The 17604-nt window shown below is 40.0% G+C and overlaps 1 protein-coding gene across 1 annotated transcript in view; it reads left to right on the forward strand.

Annotated features, from left to right (window-relative positions):
* Nucleotides 1-16525, forward strand: part of LOC135095481 (dmX-like protein 1) — a 62811-nt gene extending 46286 nt beyond the window's left edge. Inside the window, 13 exon segments of the mRNA XM_063996329.1 lie at nt 104-336; nt 2931-3055; nt 4172-4255; nt 4444-4540; nt 7768-7854; nt 10861-10921; nt 11660-11781; nt 12071-12157; nt 12543-12687; nt 12993-13126; nt 13254-13337; nt 13553-13773; nt 14171-16525. Coding sequence (XP_063852399.1) covers nt 104-336; nt 2931-3055; nt 4172-4255; nt 4444-4540; nt 7768-7854; nt 10861-10921; nt 11660-11781; nt 12071-12157; nt 12543-12687; nt 12993-13126; nt 13254-13337; nt 13553-13750 — 1457 coding nt within the window. The 3' untranslated portion in view covers nt 13751-13773; nt 14171-16525.
* Nucleotides 16526-17604: the final 1079 nt, after the last annotated feature.

The following is a 17604-nucleotide window of genomic DNA, read 5'->3' on the forward strand; positions in this document are numbered from 1 at the left end:
GTTCTTTTCTTATCTTCTACTACTACTACTACTACTACTACTACTACTACTACTACTACTACTACTACTACTACTACTACTACTACTACTACTACCACCACTACTACCACAGATGACGCAGTTAGTGATCTCTGTGATGGGCTGGATGGGTCTGGCACGGCTGACGGGGGGTCCGAGGGGGGCGGGGAGAGTCACCAGGACCACTCAGAGGGAGGGGGCACCACGTCGGACGGGGCTGCTACCACCCCTGCCCCTCCCCCCGCACCCCCCACCCTGGAGCCTGTGCGGATCATACATAAAGATCAGGATTCCATCACCGCGTTCTGCATCAACAAGGTGAGAGAGGAGAGAGAGAGAGAGAGAGAGAGAGAGAGAGAGGAGAGAGAGAGAGAGAGAGAGAGAGAGAGAGAGAGAGAGAGAGAATTTCCCTTACGTCATCTCTTAACTACTACCTACCTGGGGGGAGAGAGAGAGAGAGAGAGAGAGAGAGAGAGAGAGAGAGAGAGAGAGAGAGAGAGAGAGAGAGAGAGAGAGAGAGAGTGTTTCCCCCATCTCTCATTTTTACCCCTGGAGAGATAGAGATAGAGAGAAAGAGAGAGACAAAATAGAGAGAGAGGAGAGAGAGAGAGAGAGAGAGAGAGCGGCCGAGCGGCCGCTGAGGCTAAACACGAAGCCTGGGTGAGGTACAAACGTCGTCCAACACACTACAACTGGGCCCAACACCGTGTGGCGTGTAGACGGGTGACAGCTACCTGCAGGTGGGCGAGACGGCAGCAGCGAGAGGACCTGAGGCAAAAGCTCTGTGGCTCAGGGGTTGGCCACAAGACCTGGTGGAGGCTTGTCAAGGAGCAGCAAGGAACAGGCCGCCGCGACACTGTTCCTCCACTAACAAGGCCGGACGGGACAACAGCCACCAGCAGTGAGGACAAGGCTTCTCTACTCGCTGATTTTTTCGCAGAGAAGATGTCAGTCACTGATCCGGGTAGACGTCCACCTCACCTCCCTCAGGAAACAGACCACACCGTCGCCGATGTTCAGGTGACACGTGAACAGGTGGAGCGGCTGATGAGGGAAGTAGAGGAGAACAAAGCCACCGGCCCGGACGACATCAGCCCGCGGCCTCCTCAAACGTTGCGCCAGTGAGCTGTCAGGTCCTCTCACCAGCGTCTTCAGGGCCTGCCTGATGGAGCACAGGTGGCCCTCTATATGGAAGGAGGCGCGAGTGGTACCAGCCCACAAGAAGAACTCAAAGTCTGAGCCCAGCAACTACAGACCCATCTCGCTGCTCTCCGAGGTGGGCAAGTTGCTGGAGCAGGTGGTGGCAGGTGTCATCTGTCATCACCTGAGTGAGCACCCCGCCTCCTCTCAGACAGACAGTTCGGCTTCCGGCCTGGCCGCTCAACAGCGGACCTCCTCACCCTCCTCTCCCAAGGCTGGCAGGATGCCCTGGACGAAGGTCTGGATACTTCTTGTGGTGGCCCTAGACATTGCTGGGGCCTTTGATAGGGTCTGGCACGCGGGGCTTGTAAAAAAGCTTTGCGCCAAGGGTATCCAGGGCAACCTCCTTGCACTGCTCGAGGATTACCTCCAGGGGAGAACCCTCCGGGTAGTCATCAATGGACAGGCATCCCAGCCGTTACCTATACAGGCCTCAGTTCCACAGGGTTCAGTGTTGGGCCCGATCCTGTGGAACATATACATCGATGACCTCCTGCGGCAAATCCCGACTCTGCTTGCATACGCCGACGACTGCAATCTCTCCCGCTCCTACTGCCGCTCCGACAGTCAGCGAGCCGTTAGAGAGCTAAATAGGCAGCTCAGGCTGGTGATGGAGTGGGGAGAGGCGTGGCAAGTCAGCTTCGCTCCAGAAAAGACGCAGGCCATGGTAATCTCACGGTCCCCAGCTGCCTCCCCAGCTGTCTCAGGCTGTCTGATTTTTGGAGGCCAGACACTTCCCCTCCAGGAACACGTCAAGTTGCTGGGAGTGACAGTGGACTGTGGCCTGCCGCTTTGACCGCCATGTTGCTGCTGTTGCCCACCAGGTCTCCCAGCGAGTCTCTGCACTGCGTCGGATGTCAGGAAACCTCGACTCCCGGGGCATCCTCACACTGTACAAGGCTCAGATACGGCCTTGTATGGAGTACAGTGCCTTGTCCTGGATGTCGAGTGCCCCCACCCACTTGCAGAGACTGGATGCTGTGCAACGCCGTGCCCTGCGCTTGGTGGGGATGGACGGACAGCAGCAGCAGCAGCAGCAGGAGGAGCAGACCGGAGTCACGTCGCTGGAGCATCGGCGGGACGTGTCGGCGCTGGTGGTCCAGCACAAGGCCCGGGTTCTGGAGGTCCCTCATCTCAGCTCGATAAGGCTCCCACCACGAGCTGTCCAGAGGGAGTCCAGGACCACCACCTCCAATGACATGCTGGTGCAAGTGCCTCGATCTTACTCGAGGCAGCACCAGCGCTCTTACACAGCTAGAACCTCCAGACTGTGGAATGTGTTTACGGCAGCCACGAGTGATACACAGACAATGACACTCCAGCAAGTGAAAGTGGCTGCACACAGGTGGCGTAAAACACAACCCCCCACACTAGTGCTGTGTTAATCATGTCTATATATATATATAGTAGGATGAGTTTACTTTTTGTATATATTTTCTTCTTTACATTTAAGTATAGGCTTTTCAAATAACAGCATAAAAAACGTGTTGTTTTAAGCCTGATGTAAATTTTGTTTAAATAAAAAAAAAAAAAAAAAAAAAGAGAGAGAGAGAGAGAGAGAGAGAGAGAGAGAGAGAGAGATTTACTTCACCAGTCCTCTCATCCTTGCTCCACCTTAGACACACACACACACACACACACACACACACACACACACACACGCACACACACCATACCTCCCCTGTCATCTGCGCTGCCTTCTCTTCCGTCAGGTGAACCCCGGCTTGGTGTCAGTGGCCACAGTAAAGGAGGTGCAGGAGTTGGACATATCTTTATTACTGGAACATCCCTCCTGGCTGACCAACGAGTGTGAACTGGATGTGCTGGCCCTGAACAAGTAAGTGTGTGTGTGTGTGTGTGTGTTTGTGTGTGGGGAGGAGGGACAGGAGGGATCTATGTGTGTGTGTGTGTGTGTTTAACAGACTGTAGTGGAAGTTACTGAGGTTCTCAAGGGTGTTTTCAGGGTTCTACAGTTTAACAGGCTGTAGTGGAAGTTACTGGGGTTTTCAAGGGTGTTTTCAGGGTCTTGCAGTTTAACAGGTTGTAGTGGAAGTTACTGGGGTTCTCAAGGGTGTTTTCAGGGTCTTGCAGTTTAACAGGCTGTAGTGGAAGTTACTGGGGTTCTCAAGGGTGTATTCAGGGTTCCAGTGATAGTTTTCATTGGGTTTCAGTAAAAAGTATGTGTTTTTTGTGGGTTTTGTGTGTGTGTTGGAGGGTCTGGCTGGGTTTGGATGGGTTAAGGAAGTAGGGAAGGGTTAAGTGGAGTGTGTTTGAGTGTGTGGAGTGTGTGGATGTGTTTGGGTGAGGTGCAAGGGGTGTTTTAGGCAGAAATATGATGGGGTTGTAGTTTTGAATGAGTGTTTCCTTAAGTTAGAGACGCAGACTGGCTAAGGAGCAACAAAAAGTGTGAGAGAGAGAGTGTGTGTGTGTGAGTGTGTTTGAGTGTGTTTGTCGTGTGTGAGTGTGTGTTTGAGTGTGTTTGTTTGATGTGTGTGTGAGTGTTTTGAGTGTGTTTGATGTGTGTTTGAGTGTGTGTGAGTGTGTTTGATGTGTGTGTGAGTGTTTTGAGTGTGTTTTGATGTGTGGTTTGAGTGTGTGTGAGTGTGTTTGATGTGTGTGAGTGTGTTCGAGTGTGTGTGTTAGTGTGTTTGATGTATGTGTGAGTGTGTGTGTGTTGTTTTGATATGTGTTTGAGTGTGATGTGTGTGTGAGTGTGTCTGTTTGATGTGTGTTTGAGTGTGTTTGAGTGTGTTTAAGTGTGTTTAAGTGTGTTTGAGTGTGTGAGTGTGTTTGAGTGTGTTCGAGTGTAGGGATGTCTTGAAAAAAAATATCAGATTGAATTTTTAGTATAAATATGACTTTTATATAGGATTTGTGTGTTTATTTGTTATTCTTATGTGTGTGTGTGTGTGTGTGTGTGTGTGTGTTTGTGTGTGTGTGTGTGTTTTTCCAGAGAACCAGATTCTGTGCCTTCCTCCAACTTCCTGGTGATTCAGACACCCCATGGACAAGACCATCCTGGAACCTTCCAAGACAGGTGAGGCACATACACACAAACACACACACACAAAAAAAAAAAAAAAAAATAAAAAAAATAAATGAAATAAGATAAAATAAATAAATAAAAAATCTGAACTTAATCTTTCAACAATGCAAAATAGACTGATGGAAATAAACAAACAAACAAACACACACTCTCTCTCTCTCTCACATTCTCTCATTCCCTCCAGGTCTCGACGGCAACCTCTCCTCCTCCTCCAGCATCAATTTCTCCGGCATGGGGGGGCCAGCGATGGGGCAGACAGGAAGGGGAACTAATGTGGTGAGTGTGATGGGGTGATGGGGGGGTGATTGGGGGGGTGTTGTGTGTTCCTATACCTTATCCTATTCCTCCTCCTCCTCCTCCTCCTCCTTCTCCTCCTCCTCCTACTCCTCCTCTGCCTCTTCTTGTCCTCTTCTTCCTTATCTTCTTTTTCCTCCTCCTCCTCCTCCTCCTCCTCTCTCCTCCTCCTCCTCCTCCTCCTCCTCCTCCTCCTCCTCCTCCTCCTCCTCCTCCTCTTTTTCTTGCCCTTTCTTCCTTCTCTTTTTCCTTCTCCTCTTTTGTTTATTCCTCCTCTCTCTCTCTCTCTCTCTCTCTCTCTCTCTCTCTCTCTCTCTCTCTCTCTCTCTCTCTCTCTCTCTCTCTCTCTCTCTCTCTCTCTCTCTCTCTCTCTCTCTCTCTCTCTCTCTCTGTAATTAATATTATATTTGTATGATTTTGTTTATTTATTTATTTATTTATTTTTAAAGAGATTGTGTTTGGCTTTGTTTGTTTGTTTGTTTGTTTGTTTGTTTCCTGCCTTGCTTGTTTGTTTTGCTTGTTTGCGCTTTGCTTTCACTCACTCGCTCTCTCTCTCTCTCTCTCTCTCTCTCTCTCTCTCTCTCTCTCTCTCTCTCTCTCTCTCTCTCTCTCTCTCTCTCTCTCTCTCTCTCTCTCTCTCTCTCTCTCTCTCTCTCTCTCTCTCTCTCTCTCTCTCTCTCTCTCTCTCTCTCTCACACACGCACTCGCTCACTCACTCAAATCTCTCGCACGTACGCACTCACGCACTCACTCACACACGCACTTGCTCACTCACTCAACCTCTGGCCCGCACTCACTCATGCACTCAATCACTCACTCAATCTCTCTCTCTCTCTCTCTCTCTCTCTCTCTCTCTCTCTCTCTCTCTCTCTCTCTCTCTCTCTCTCTCTCTCTCTCTCTCTCTCTCTCAAATATTCTGTGCCCCTTCATTTAACTTTTTTCCCAAACTTTATATTCCATCTTGAGAAATTACTTTATAGAATTTGTTACCTTATCAAAAAAACTTGTTCATTTTTTCATTCATTATCCCCTCAAAAAATTATTCATTATTTTCATTCATTAATTCCAAAAACTTCATTTATTTTCATTCATTAATCCCAAAAAACTTATTCATTATTTTCATTCATTAATCCCAAAAAAACTTATTCATTATTTTCATTCATTAATCCCAAAAAACTTATTCATTATTTTCATTCATTAATCCCAAAAAACTTATTCATTATTTTCATTCATTATCCCAAAAACTTCTTCATTTATTTTCATTCATTAATCCCAAAAAAAACTTATTCATTATTTTCATTCATTATCCCCCCCAAAAAAACTTATTAATTTATCTTATTCATAATTGCAAAAACTTACTCATTTATTATCATTCATTATCATACAAAAAAATCACTTTCCTTCATTATCCCCCAGAAAAACACATATTCATCATCATTAATTAATTATTTACTCACTATTCTACAAAATCTCTTCATTAATTCATCTTTATTCATTTCATTCTCAGTCATTCATGTTTTTCAGTTTTATTCATTTTTATTTTTATCAGTTTATTTATTTTTATTTATTTTGTTCATATTTTTTATTTTATTTATTCATTTCATTCTCAGTCATTCTAATTATTTTTATTTCATTTTTTCTCACCTTCATTGATTCCTATTTTTATTCATTTATTTATTCATATATTCTTATTCATTTTTTTTAAATATTTATTCTATTTCATTCTTGTTCATTTTCTTTCTTTCCTCATTAACATCAATTTATTTTTTTCCATTTCCTATTTATTGTTTTTCTTTCTCAAAAATTACATCAATAGATTTCAGTTTATTTATTTATTTCATTTATTAATTAATTTATATTTTAGAGAGAGAAGGTTTTGTCTCTCTCTCTCTCTCTCTCTCTCTCTCTCTCTCTCTCTCTCTCTCTCTCTCTCTCTCTCTCTCTCTCTCTCTCTCTCTCTCTCTCTCTCTCTCTCTCTCTCTCTCTGTATATTTTGGTATTTCTTAGTTCATTTGTAAGTTTTTGCACACACACACACACACACACACACACACACACACACACACACACACACACACACACACACACACACACACACACACACACTTCTTCATATGAATGCTTGTCTGCGTGCATGCGTGCGCGTGTGTGTGTGTGTGTGTATGGTTTTGGTGTGTGTGTGTGTGTGTGTGTGTGTGTGTGTGTGTGTGTGTGTGTGTGTGTGTGTGTGTGTGTGTGTGTGTGTGTGTGTGTATGCCAACCACCCAGTATGTACGCTTTTAGACGCTCACACCCTTACAAACGTGCACACACACTAACATCACTAAGTTTGTATGTATGTATGTATGTTTGTTTATTTATTTAGTAACTTTTTTTACTAATTTTAATCTTTGCACTCTTTCCCTCACCCTCTCTCTCTCTCCCTCTCTCTCTCCCTCTCCCTCTCCCTCTCCCTCTCCCTCTCCCTCTCCCTCTCCCTCCCTCTCCCTCTATGATAAATGTTTGTTTGTCATTGTGATAAACTTTGGAATATTGTGTGTGTTTATGTGTGTGTGTGTGTGTGTGTGTGTGTGTACAGTGGGAATAACAAGTGGTGTCTTGGTCCTAACACACACACACACACACACACACACACACCATAATACCAAAATGCCAAAAAAAAAACACCAAAAAACACACCATAACATCAAAAACACCCTAAAAATATACCAAAACACCCCAAAAAACACACCAAAACACCAAAAACACCCCAAAAACACCAAAAACACCCCAAAAACACCAAAAACACACCAAAACACCCTGAAAACACATCAAAACATCTCAAAACACATCAAAAACACCAAAAAACACACCAAAAACACCAAAAACCCCAAAAACACCCCAAAAACACATTAAAACACCAAAAAACACCAAAAACACCAAAAAAACACCAAAAACACACCAAAAACACACCAAAAACACCCAAAAAACACCAAAAACACCCCAAAACATCAAAAACACACCAAAACTCCCCTAAAACACATTAAAACACACCAAAACACATCAAAAACACACTAAAAACACCCAAAAAACACCAAAAACACACCAAAACACCTCAAAACACACCAAAACACCAACTCCCCCAAAACACACACACACACACACACACACACACACACACACACACACACACACACACACACACACACACACACACACCAAACACACAGCTTAAGGAACTGAAAGGCATCCCAGGAGCGTCCAATCCTCGTTTCTGTCGCTTTGTGTGGGAGAGAAGCAGACATTACCTCCGGCCGGTGAGAGAAAGTGGGGGTGTATTCTTGAAACACAATGCTCTGTCTATCTAGTCCCAGGGTGTTGTGGGTGTTACTGGGGTTTTCAAGGGTGTTCTCAGGGTTCCAGTGATAGTTTGACAGGCTGTAGTGGAAGTTACTGGGGTTTTTAAGAGTTTAACTGGCTGTATTGGAAGTTACTGGGATTTTCAAGAGTTTAACAGGTTGTAGTGGAAGTTACTGGGGTTTTCAAGAGTTTAACTGGCTGTAGTGGAAGTTATTGGGGTTTTTAAGAGTTTAATAGCCTGTAGTGGAAGTTTCTGGAGTTTTCAAGGGTGTTTTCAAGGTTCTATAGTTTGGTAGGGTGTATTGGAAGTTACTGGGGTTTTCAAGGGTGTTCTCAGGGCTCCAGTGATAGTTTGACAGGCTGTAGTGGAAGTTACTGGGGTTCTGAAGGATGTTTTCAGGGTTGTATAGTTTGACGGGCTGTAGTGGAAGTTACTGGGGTTCTCAAGGGTGTCTAGTCATCTGTGGGCTTTCAAAACAGTCCTGATCTGGGAGAGAGAACACAGTGTTTAAGAATACAACCCCTTTATTAATCTGCTGCCCCCAAATTATGAACTGTATTCTGCACCACTTCTGCACTGCATCTCCACTACTTTCCAAAGGCTCTAGTTGAAGCCACATGGGTTTTCAAGGGTGTTTTTATGGTTGTAGTGACAGATTAATAACATTTCTTCACTATTAAAAGGGAGAAATACTCTTTTAAAAGGCTCTAGTTGAAGCTACAAAGGTTTTAAGGTATCTTTATGGTTGTAGTGACAGATTAACAATATTTCTGCATTATCAACAGGAGGAAATACTCTTAAAATGCTTCAGTTGAAATGACATAGGTTTTCAAGGATGTTTTTTGTGGCTCTAGTGACAGATTAACAACATTTCTACATTATGAACAGGAGAAATACTCTTAAAATGCTTTAGTTGAAATGACATAGGTTTTCAAGGATGTTTTTTGTGGCTCTAGTGACAGATTAACAATATTTCTGCATTATCAACAGGAGAAATACTCTTAAAATGCTTTAGTTTGAAATGACATAGGTTTTCAAGGATGTTTTTTGTGGCTCTAGTGACAGATTAACAACATTTCTACATTATGAACAGGAGAAACACTCTTGAGAACCCGGCAATTCATCTCTATGGCCTTGAAAAACAGTGGTGGTGAGGGAGCAGAGCCTTTCAGAATACAGGCCTATAGTATATGTACAGGCCTTAGATAGACATACAGATCTGCCTGCTTGTTCTGTCATGTCACTGGCTGTCGTTACCCTGCTGTCGTTACCCTGCTGTTGATGTGGCCTCGGCATGTTGAGTGGCTGTGCTGTGTGTGCTGTGTTACCTTGACCACAGCACCACCCCTCCCAGCCTGGTGTGGCCATGATAGCCTGCTGTTTGCATGCCCTACCTATTGTGAAGAGAGACCATTCAGAAATAAGTGAAAATAAATGATAAAAATGCCATTCATAATTAAAGAAAGGAAGTAGGTAATTAAAATAAATAGTCAGGAAAACTCATTTGTAATTTAGAAAGAAAAACAGAAATGCACAAAATAATTCAGAACTTTACAAACAAAAATAAATAAATAGATCATAAAAAAAATTGATAAATAAAGCTTCATTTTATAACATGGAAAAATAAAGATAAAAATGAGCAAATCAAGTAAATAGATAAATGAATGAATATGTAAAAACTGCCATTGATAAATTATGATAGGCCTATATTTTTGTGTTACTGTTACCATGAATTTGTGAAGAGATGAGTATGGTGTCTGTATGTCTGTATGTCTTGCTCTTCTGCTACTACTACTACTACTACTACTACTACTACTACTACTACTACTACTACTACTACTACTACTACTACTACTACTACTACTACTACTACTACTGTTACTGCTACTACTACTACTACTGCTACTGCTACTACTGCTATTACTGCTACTACTATTGCTACACCCTGCCAGCTTGCCTATTCTCTCTCTCTCTCTCTCTCTCTCTCTCTCTCTCTCTCTCTCTCTCTCTCTCTCTCTCTCTCTCTCTCTCTCTCTCTCTCTCTCTCTCTCTCTCTCTCTCTCTCTCTCTCTCTCTCTCAAAATTTGTTACTTTTTTACATATTTCTTATTCTTGTTGTTGTTGTTGTTTTTTTATTGTTGTTGTTATTGTTGTTGTTGTTGTTGTTGTTGTTGTTGTTGTTGTTGTTGTTGTATTATGCCTACATGCTTGTGTTAGAAATTACATTTCTCTCTCTCTCTCTCTCTCTCTCTCTCTCTCTCTCTCTCTCTCTCTCTCTCTCTCTCTCTCTCTCTCTCTCTCTCTCTCTCTCTCTCTCTCTCTCTCTCTCTCTCTCTCTCTCTCTCTGCTTAGCCATGCATGAAAGTTATTATTATTGTTATTTTATTGCTTTTGTAATGATCATTATTGCTATTATTATTATTATTATTATTATTATTATTATTATTATTATTATTATTATTATTATTATTATTATTATTTCATTATTATTATTATTATTATTATTATTATCATTATCATTATTATTATTATTATTATTATTATTATTATTATTATTATTGTTATTATTATTATTATTATTGTTATTACTCTAAATATTATCATTTTTTTTTATCATTACTATTATTGTTATTTCATTATATATATATATATATATATATATATATATATATATATATATATATATATATATATATATATATATATATATATATATATATATATATATATATATTTTTTTTTTTATTGATGTTACATATTATTATTATTATTATTATTATTATTATTATTATTATTATTATTATTATTATTATTATTATTATTATTATTATTATTATTATTATTTATATTTGTACTGTATTATTAGTGTTGGTATTAGTAGTAGTATTTTTTATTATTCTATTATAATTATTTCTTTTATTATTACTATTATCACCATCATCATTATTATTGTCATCATCAGCTGCTGAGTCATCGCGTGGAGGGCACCAGGAGAATGACATCACACCCTGTACTGCCGCTGTGTAAGTAGTAGTAGTGGTAGTAGTAGTAGTGGTGGTGGTGGTGGTGGTGGTGGTGGTGGTCTGAGGCACTGGTCCCCAAAGAAAGGTAAAAAAAGGATCATTCAGAATTGTAGGATGTCTTGCAGCCTCCCTCCTGAAAGAGTTCAAGTCACAGGCAGGGGGAATACAGCAGCAGGCAGGGAGGTTAGGAGTGTGGCAGTGAGAGGGGTGAAAGATTGAGAATACTGGTTAACTCTTGCATTAGGGAGGTGGACAGAATAGTGGTGAAAGACTGAGAACTACTGGTTAACTCTTGCATTAGGGAGGTGGACAGAATAGTGGTGAGAGACTGAGAATACTGGTTAACTCTTGCATTAGGGAGGTGGACAGAATAGTGGTGAAAGACTGAGAATACTGGTTAACTCTTGCATTAGGGAGGTGGACAGAAGAGTGGTGAAAGACTGAGAATACTGGTTAACTCTTGCATTAGGAAGGTGGACAGAACAGTGGTGAGGGAAAGAAGGAAGTGTAGGGCAAGGAGGCTGTAGGAGGAGGGGAGACAGGCAGGTAAGTTAGGGTTATTACAAGGGTTTTCAGCTTGTACTTGAAATAAACTTGAAATATAACCTAACCTAACTTAACCAAACTTAACCTAACCTAACCTAACCTAACCTAACCTAACACACAGTACCCCAATCCGAACACTTTGCAACGAGACTAACTCCATCCACACCCCTCACACCCCTCCCCCCATTACAGACTTGGTGGGGTGCCAGGACGGGTCAGTAGTTGTGCGGGAGTGGCACCATCACACTGCCGTAGCGCGTCCCAGGCCTGGTGGCACGTTTGCTAAGGTGGCCAGGGTGAGGTTCAACCAGCAGGTGAGTATGTGTGTGTGTGTGTGTGTGTTCAGTCCTCCCTTTAGTTGAAGTACACTCCTTGCGTCTATCACATCTTTTTCTCTCTGTCATTGTTTATCCAGCTCTTCCTTTCCACTGTCCTCTCAACCCAGCCTCTCTCTATGTCCAACCAGTCATGAATCTTTTGCGTTTCTCTCCTGTGTCCTCTCAACCCATCCTCTCTGTACCTAAATGCATCCAGGACTCCTTTCAAACACCCACAAAACCTCCTTCTTTGCCCACAGCCCCTCAAATGTTCCTTCCTCCACAGGGCAGCAAGTTCGGAGTGGTGGATGGCGATGGAAACCTGTCCCTCTACCAGCTTGGCCTGTCATCCTCCGTCAGCAAGCCCTTCTACGTGAGTGTGTGGTGGTGATGGTGGTGGTGGAGGAGAAAGAGAAGTAATAGTTGTTGTTGTTGTTGTTGTTATGGTGGTGGTGGTGGTGGTGGTGAGAGGACGAGGGAAAAGAAATGAAGAAATAGTAGTGTTGTAGTAGTAGTAGTAGTAGTAGTAGTAGTAGTAGTAGTAGTAGTAGTAGTAATAGAAATAGATGAAATAGAAAACAAGAGAGAGAGAGAGAGAGAGAGAGAGAGGAAAAAATTAAAGAAAAGAGATCACAGAGTAAAGTAATAATGGAAGTAGTAGTAGTAGTAGTAGTAGTAGTAACCTAACCTAACCTAACCCAACCCAAGCCAACCCCACCCCACCACACTGCACCTAACTAACCCCCCCCCTCCCCCAGAGCCACCAGTGTCACAGCAAGCACGGCAGCGACTTTGTGTTCCTTGGTTCGTCTTCGCTCCTCGCCACAGCCGGCCAGAGCTCGGAGCACAAGAATGTAGCTTTGTGGGACACCCTGCTGCCACAACGCAAGGCTAATGTTGTCTGTAAGTGTGTGTGTGTGTGTGTGTGTGTGTGTGTGTGTTTGGGAGTGTATTTAGGGGTGTTTTGGAATGTTTTAGGATGTTTGAGAGTGTTTTAGGATGTATGGGAGTGTTTTAGGGTGTTTGGAAGTGTTTTAGGGTGTTTAGGAGTGTTTCAGGGGTTTAGGGATGTTTTGGTGTGTTTTTGGTGTGTGTGTGTGTGTGTGTGTGTGTGTGTTAGAAGACCAGTGTTTAACTTTTAAAGCTTAAACACATTATATTTGCCTGACTAAGCATTCTCTCTCCTCTCCTCTCTCTCTCTCTGCCAGCCTGGTTGTGTCATGAGAGTGGTGCCTCCTCCCTGCTGTATGCTCCCCACCACCAGCTGCTCCTCTCTGCCGGTAAGAAGGGAGCTGTCTGCATCTTCGACATTAGACAACGCACTCTTCGTCACAGGTTCCAGGTATGTGTGTGTGTGTGTGTGTGTGTGTGTGTGTGTGTTTTAATTAGTCATGTTTGTGCAGCTAATATAATACACTTTTCTCCTCTTCCTCCTCCTCTTCCTCCTCCTCCTCCTCTTCTTCTCCCAGGCACATGACTCAGCAATCAAATGCATGGCTCTCGACCACAGCGAGGAATTCTTCTGTACTGGATCAGCTGACGGTGACATTAAGGTGAGAGAGAGAGAGAGAGAGAGAGACGTTACTTTAATTTTTCCATGATTTTTATTTATCTCTTATTCTCAATTTTTTCCTCACTTAAGCTGAATAAAATCTGAGATATGCACAGAAATTATAATATTTTTTGTTTTTACTGTTTTCTTGCTTTCTTTCCTCATTCACCTCCCCTTTCTCCTCTCCCCGCTAACACTGCTACCCCACACACGCAGGTCTGGGGTCTAGGAGTGCACAATTTAATCTACAACCTGAGTGGGGAACATTCAAAGTCTACCCTCTTCAAAAACTTAAGCCAGGGAGTCACACAGCTCTACCTGGACAGCTCAAACCGCCTCTTCTCTTGTGGCGCTGATGGGTCCATTAAACTGAGACAGCTGCCGGAGAGGGATCTGAGCGCCACACACCTGTAGTAGGGTGTGGCGGGCATGTGCAGGTGTGTACAGGGGTGTTTTGGGTGTGTTTTGTGGGTGTTTTGGGTGTGTTGTGGGTGTTTTGGATGTGTTTTCAGTGTGTTTTGCTGTTTTGAGTGTATTTTGGGTGTGTTAGTAAACTTGTTTAATTTAACTGAACTTAAACTTAACTTAACCAAATTTAACTTAACCTAATCTCACCTTACCTATGCAAACTTAACCTAACCAAAACTTAACCTAACCAAAACTTAACCTAATCTAATCTAACCTAACCTAACCTAACCTAACCTAACTTAACCTAACCTAACCTAACCTAACCTAACTTAACCTAACCTAACTTAACCTAACTTAACCTAACCTAACTTAACCTAACTTAACCTAACCTAACTTAATCTAATCTAACTTTGCCTTATATTACAGTTACACCCACTACCACCACCACCACCACCACCACCACCACCTACTACTACTACTACTACTACTACTACTACTACTACTACTACTACTACTACTACTACTACTACTACTACTACTGAGGAAGACAATGCAGCTATAGATAAGTGTTTATAGATGTAAAAATGTTATGTTATTAATTTATAAAGGCTTAAGTTGAAAAAGAGATAGAAAAAGGAGAAAATGCAGAAAAAGTAATATATATAGGAAGATTTGGAATAGAGAAGGAAAATAAATAACAAAAATGCATAATAGGAAATGAAAAAAGGGAAGAAAAGAGAAAAAGAAGAGAAAAGAAAAAAAATTAGATTGAGGGTGTGTTTGTGTTTAGAGAGAATAAATAACAAAAAATATGAAAAAAAATATATATATAAAAATTAGAAAGGTGTGGATTAGCAATAAATATGTGTTGAATTAAATTATAAATGTTTGCAAATATGAAAAGGAAGAAAAGAAAGAAAAGAAAATATATGAAAAAAAAGAAAGATACATAGAAGAGTATTATATAGAAATAGATACATATATGGGTAGGGAAAATTGAAATAAAAAATGTTTAATAATATATGAAGAAAAAAAATACTGGAATATATTTGTGGGGAATTCTTGCAATGTTAAACTGGAATGAAGAATTTATCATGAGTGGGAATTGTGATGTTAAACTGAAATTAAGAGTTTTCAAGAGTTGGGGAGAAATTTATAATGCTAAACTGGAATTAAGAGTTTTTGAGTTTTTTTTTGTATTTTATTTATTTATTTATTTATTTATTTATTTATTTATTTATTTATTTTCATTATTTTTTTGTGATGCCGAACTGTGATTACGAGTTTTGAAGGGTGTTTTTCTGGGGGCATTGTGATGTTAAACTTGAATTCTGTAAGAGGTTTTTTCAAGATTGTTTGTGTGAATTATTGCAGTGTTAAGCTGAGATTCTATAAACCACAATGAAGAAGAAAAAATAAATAAATTAATAAAACAAAAAGAAAAGGAAAGAAAACGTATGAAAATGGGTTCTTGATGTTTGTGATCTTTGAAAATAGTGATGGGAGAAAAAAAATAAAATAAAATAAGAGGAAATAGAGTAAATACATTATAAATATCACAATTATATTACACTAGAGATTATAATAGCGAATTTTAAAAAAAGCCAAAACATTAAACTAAACCTTTAATTTGACTAGAACGATATGATGTAACAGTAAATTAAGTAAAAATATCCCAATTCTAGAACGTAGCATTAGAGGGGTACAAAAACCAATAGAGAGCTAATCAATTAAAAATACCTAAAACAAATTGAAGCAGGTTCCTTGAGATTACATTAAATTAGAAAACTATAAGGTGAAATAGGAAATCACTTCGTCGTTTTTATTGTTTATTGGATATATTGTAAGGTAAAAGAAATGTATGTATGGTAGAATTAAGAAGGTGTACGTATATGTATTAAATGTAGATGTTTTAATAATGGATTTGATTTAGGCTCGTATGCATAATAGTAATAATTGGTGTATATAATGTTAGTCAGAGCCGTTTTAATAATGGGTTTAATTTAGGCACGTATTCATAATAATAATAATAATAATAATAATAGTAATAATAATAATCATGTATAGTAAGAGCAATTGAATTTTAACTATTATTTAACTATTACAATCATTACATAATCAACCTTGCATTTAATTTATTCTATTTTTCGTGTATCTCCTTCGCTTTTGATGTATAGAAATATATAGATAGAGAGAGAGACAGATAATATATAGATACTAATATATTCAACGTAACAATATACAGATAATATATATATAAATCCAAAGCCACGTTATGTATCATAGTCCATATAAAGGTACTGGGCGTGATTGGGTGAAGTTGTTGATATAAATATGTAAGAAATGTACAGTGATAATTAGCGATGTGTGTTACTTGAGATGGGTGACTGAAATGTTTGTAAAGTATGCACTTATAGTTAGGCTAGCTTGTAGATGTAATGTAAGGATATTATTACGACTACTATTATTACTGGCCAGATAATGGCGTAAGGTGCACAGAATCCAAATAAATAGATAGGCTTACTACTACTACTACTACTACTATTATTATTATTATTATTATTATTTTATTATTATTATTATTATTATTATTATAGATGTATAGATAATGAATTAATAGGGTTTTTACAGTATTATTCCTTTGTGTACGTATAACTACCACTACTACTACTATTACTACTACTACTACTACTACTACTACTATGAACATTCCAGGAGTTATGGAGATTACTGTTGTTGTAGTTGTTGTTGTTGTTGGGAAAAATAAAGTTGTGATGTGTCTGTTGTTATTGTTATTGAAAGGGTTGCCTCTCTCTCTCTCTCTCTCTCTCTCTCTCTCTCTCTCTCTCTCTCTCTCTCTCTCTCTGATTTGATTGAATTGTTTTACTATTACTACTACTTCTAGTACTACTACTGCTGCTACTACTACTACTATACTACTACTACTACTACTACTACTACTACTTCCTATTACTACTACTCTTACTACTGCTGCTACTGCTCTTACTCTTACCGCTACCACAACCACTACTATTGCTATATTACTGCTGCTACTACTACTACTACTACTACCACCACCACCACCACCATTACTATTAATGCTGCTGCTGCTGCTGTTGCTGCAACTGCAACTGCAACTAACTACCACTACCACTACTACTACTACTACTACTACTACAACTATTACTAATATCACTACTGTAATACTCACCAGTGCTACTTCCCGAATGTTTTTTTCTTTTCTTTTTACAATAGATACCGTTAAAAATATACCGTTTTCTCTAAATGCATTAGTACTGTGTTATGTAATTGACTTGTTTATTTCATAGACATAAAAAAATACTCTGATTCTGTTTTATATTAATATTTCTTCATGTATATTGATAAACTAGGTTTGTTTATGCTTTTTTGTATTTACATTTTATATCTGCAAAAATGCTGTATATTTGTAATTATTCATGTAGCTATTATATTTTATGTATTGCATTTATTATGTTATTTGCATTTGTAAGTGAATTATTATAATTACTTAAGAAAAGTATATATATTATATGTACGGTCGTTACTCCTCAGGCGGGAAGGAGAATGCTGCACGTGACCAAAATATTCAACAAAATACAAGTTTTACCCTATTTCACATTTAGATAAATAGCAACTGTTAATAATCACATCACGAAAGTAAAAAATCCTTCTGAATGATAAATATCTATTGGAATATTTGAATCTGTGTGACCTCCCGCCTTTGGAAAGCAAGAATGAACGCCCGGCTACAACTCGGCGGCTGATTGGATGACGGGGGAGCGCGAAGGCCGCTGATTGGCTGATCCTCGCACCAATGCTACTCTAGGCGTCCATTTTGC

This window comes from Scylla paramamosain, chromosome 49 (genome assembly GCF_035594125.1).
Source record: "Scylla paramamosain isolate STU-SP2022 chromosome 49, ASM3559412v1, whole genome shotgun sequence".
Taxonomy (NCBI): domain Eukaryota; kingdom Metazoa; phylum Arthropoda; class Malacostraca; order Decapoda; family Portunidae; genus Scylla; species Scylla paramamosain.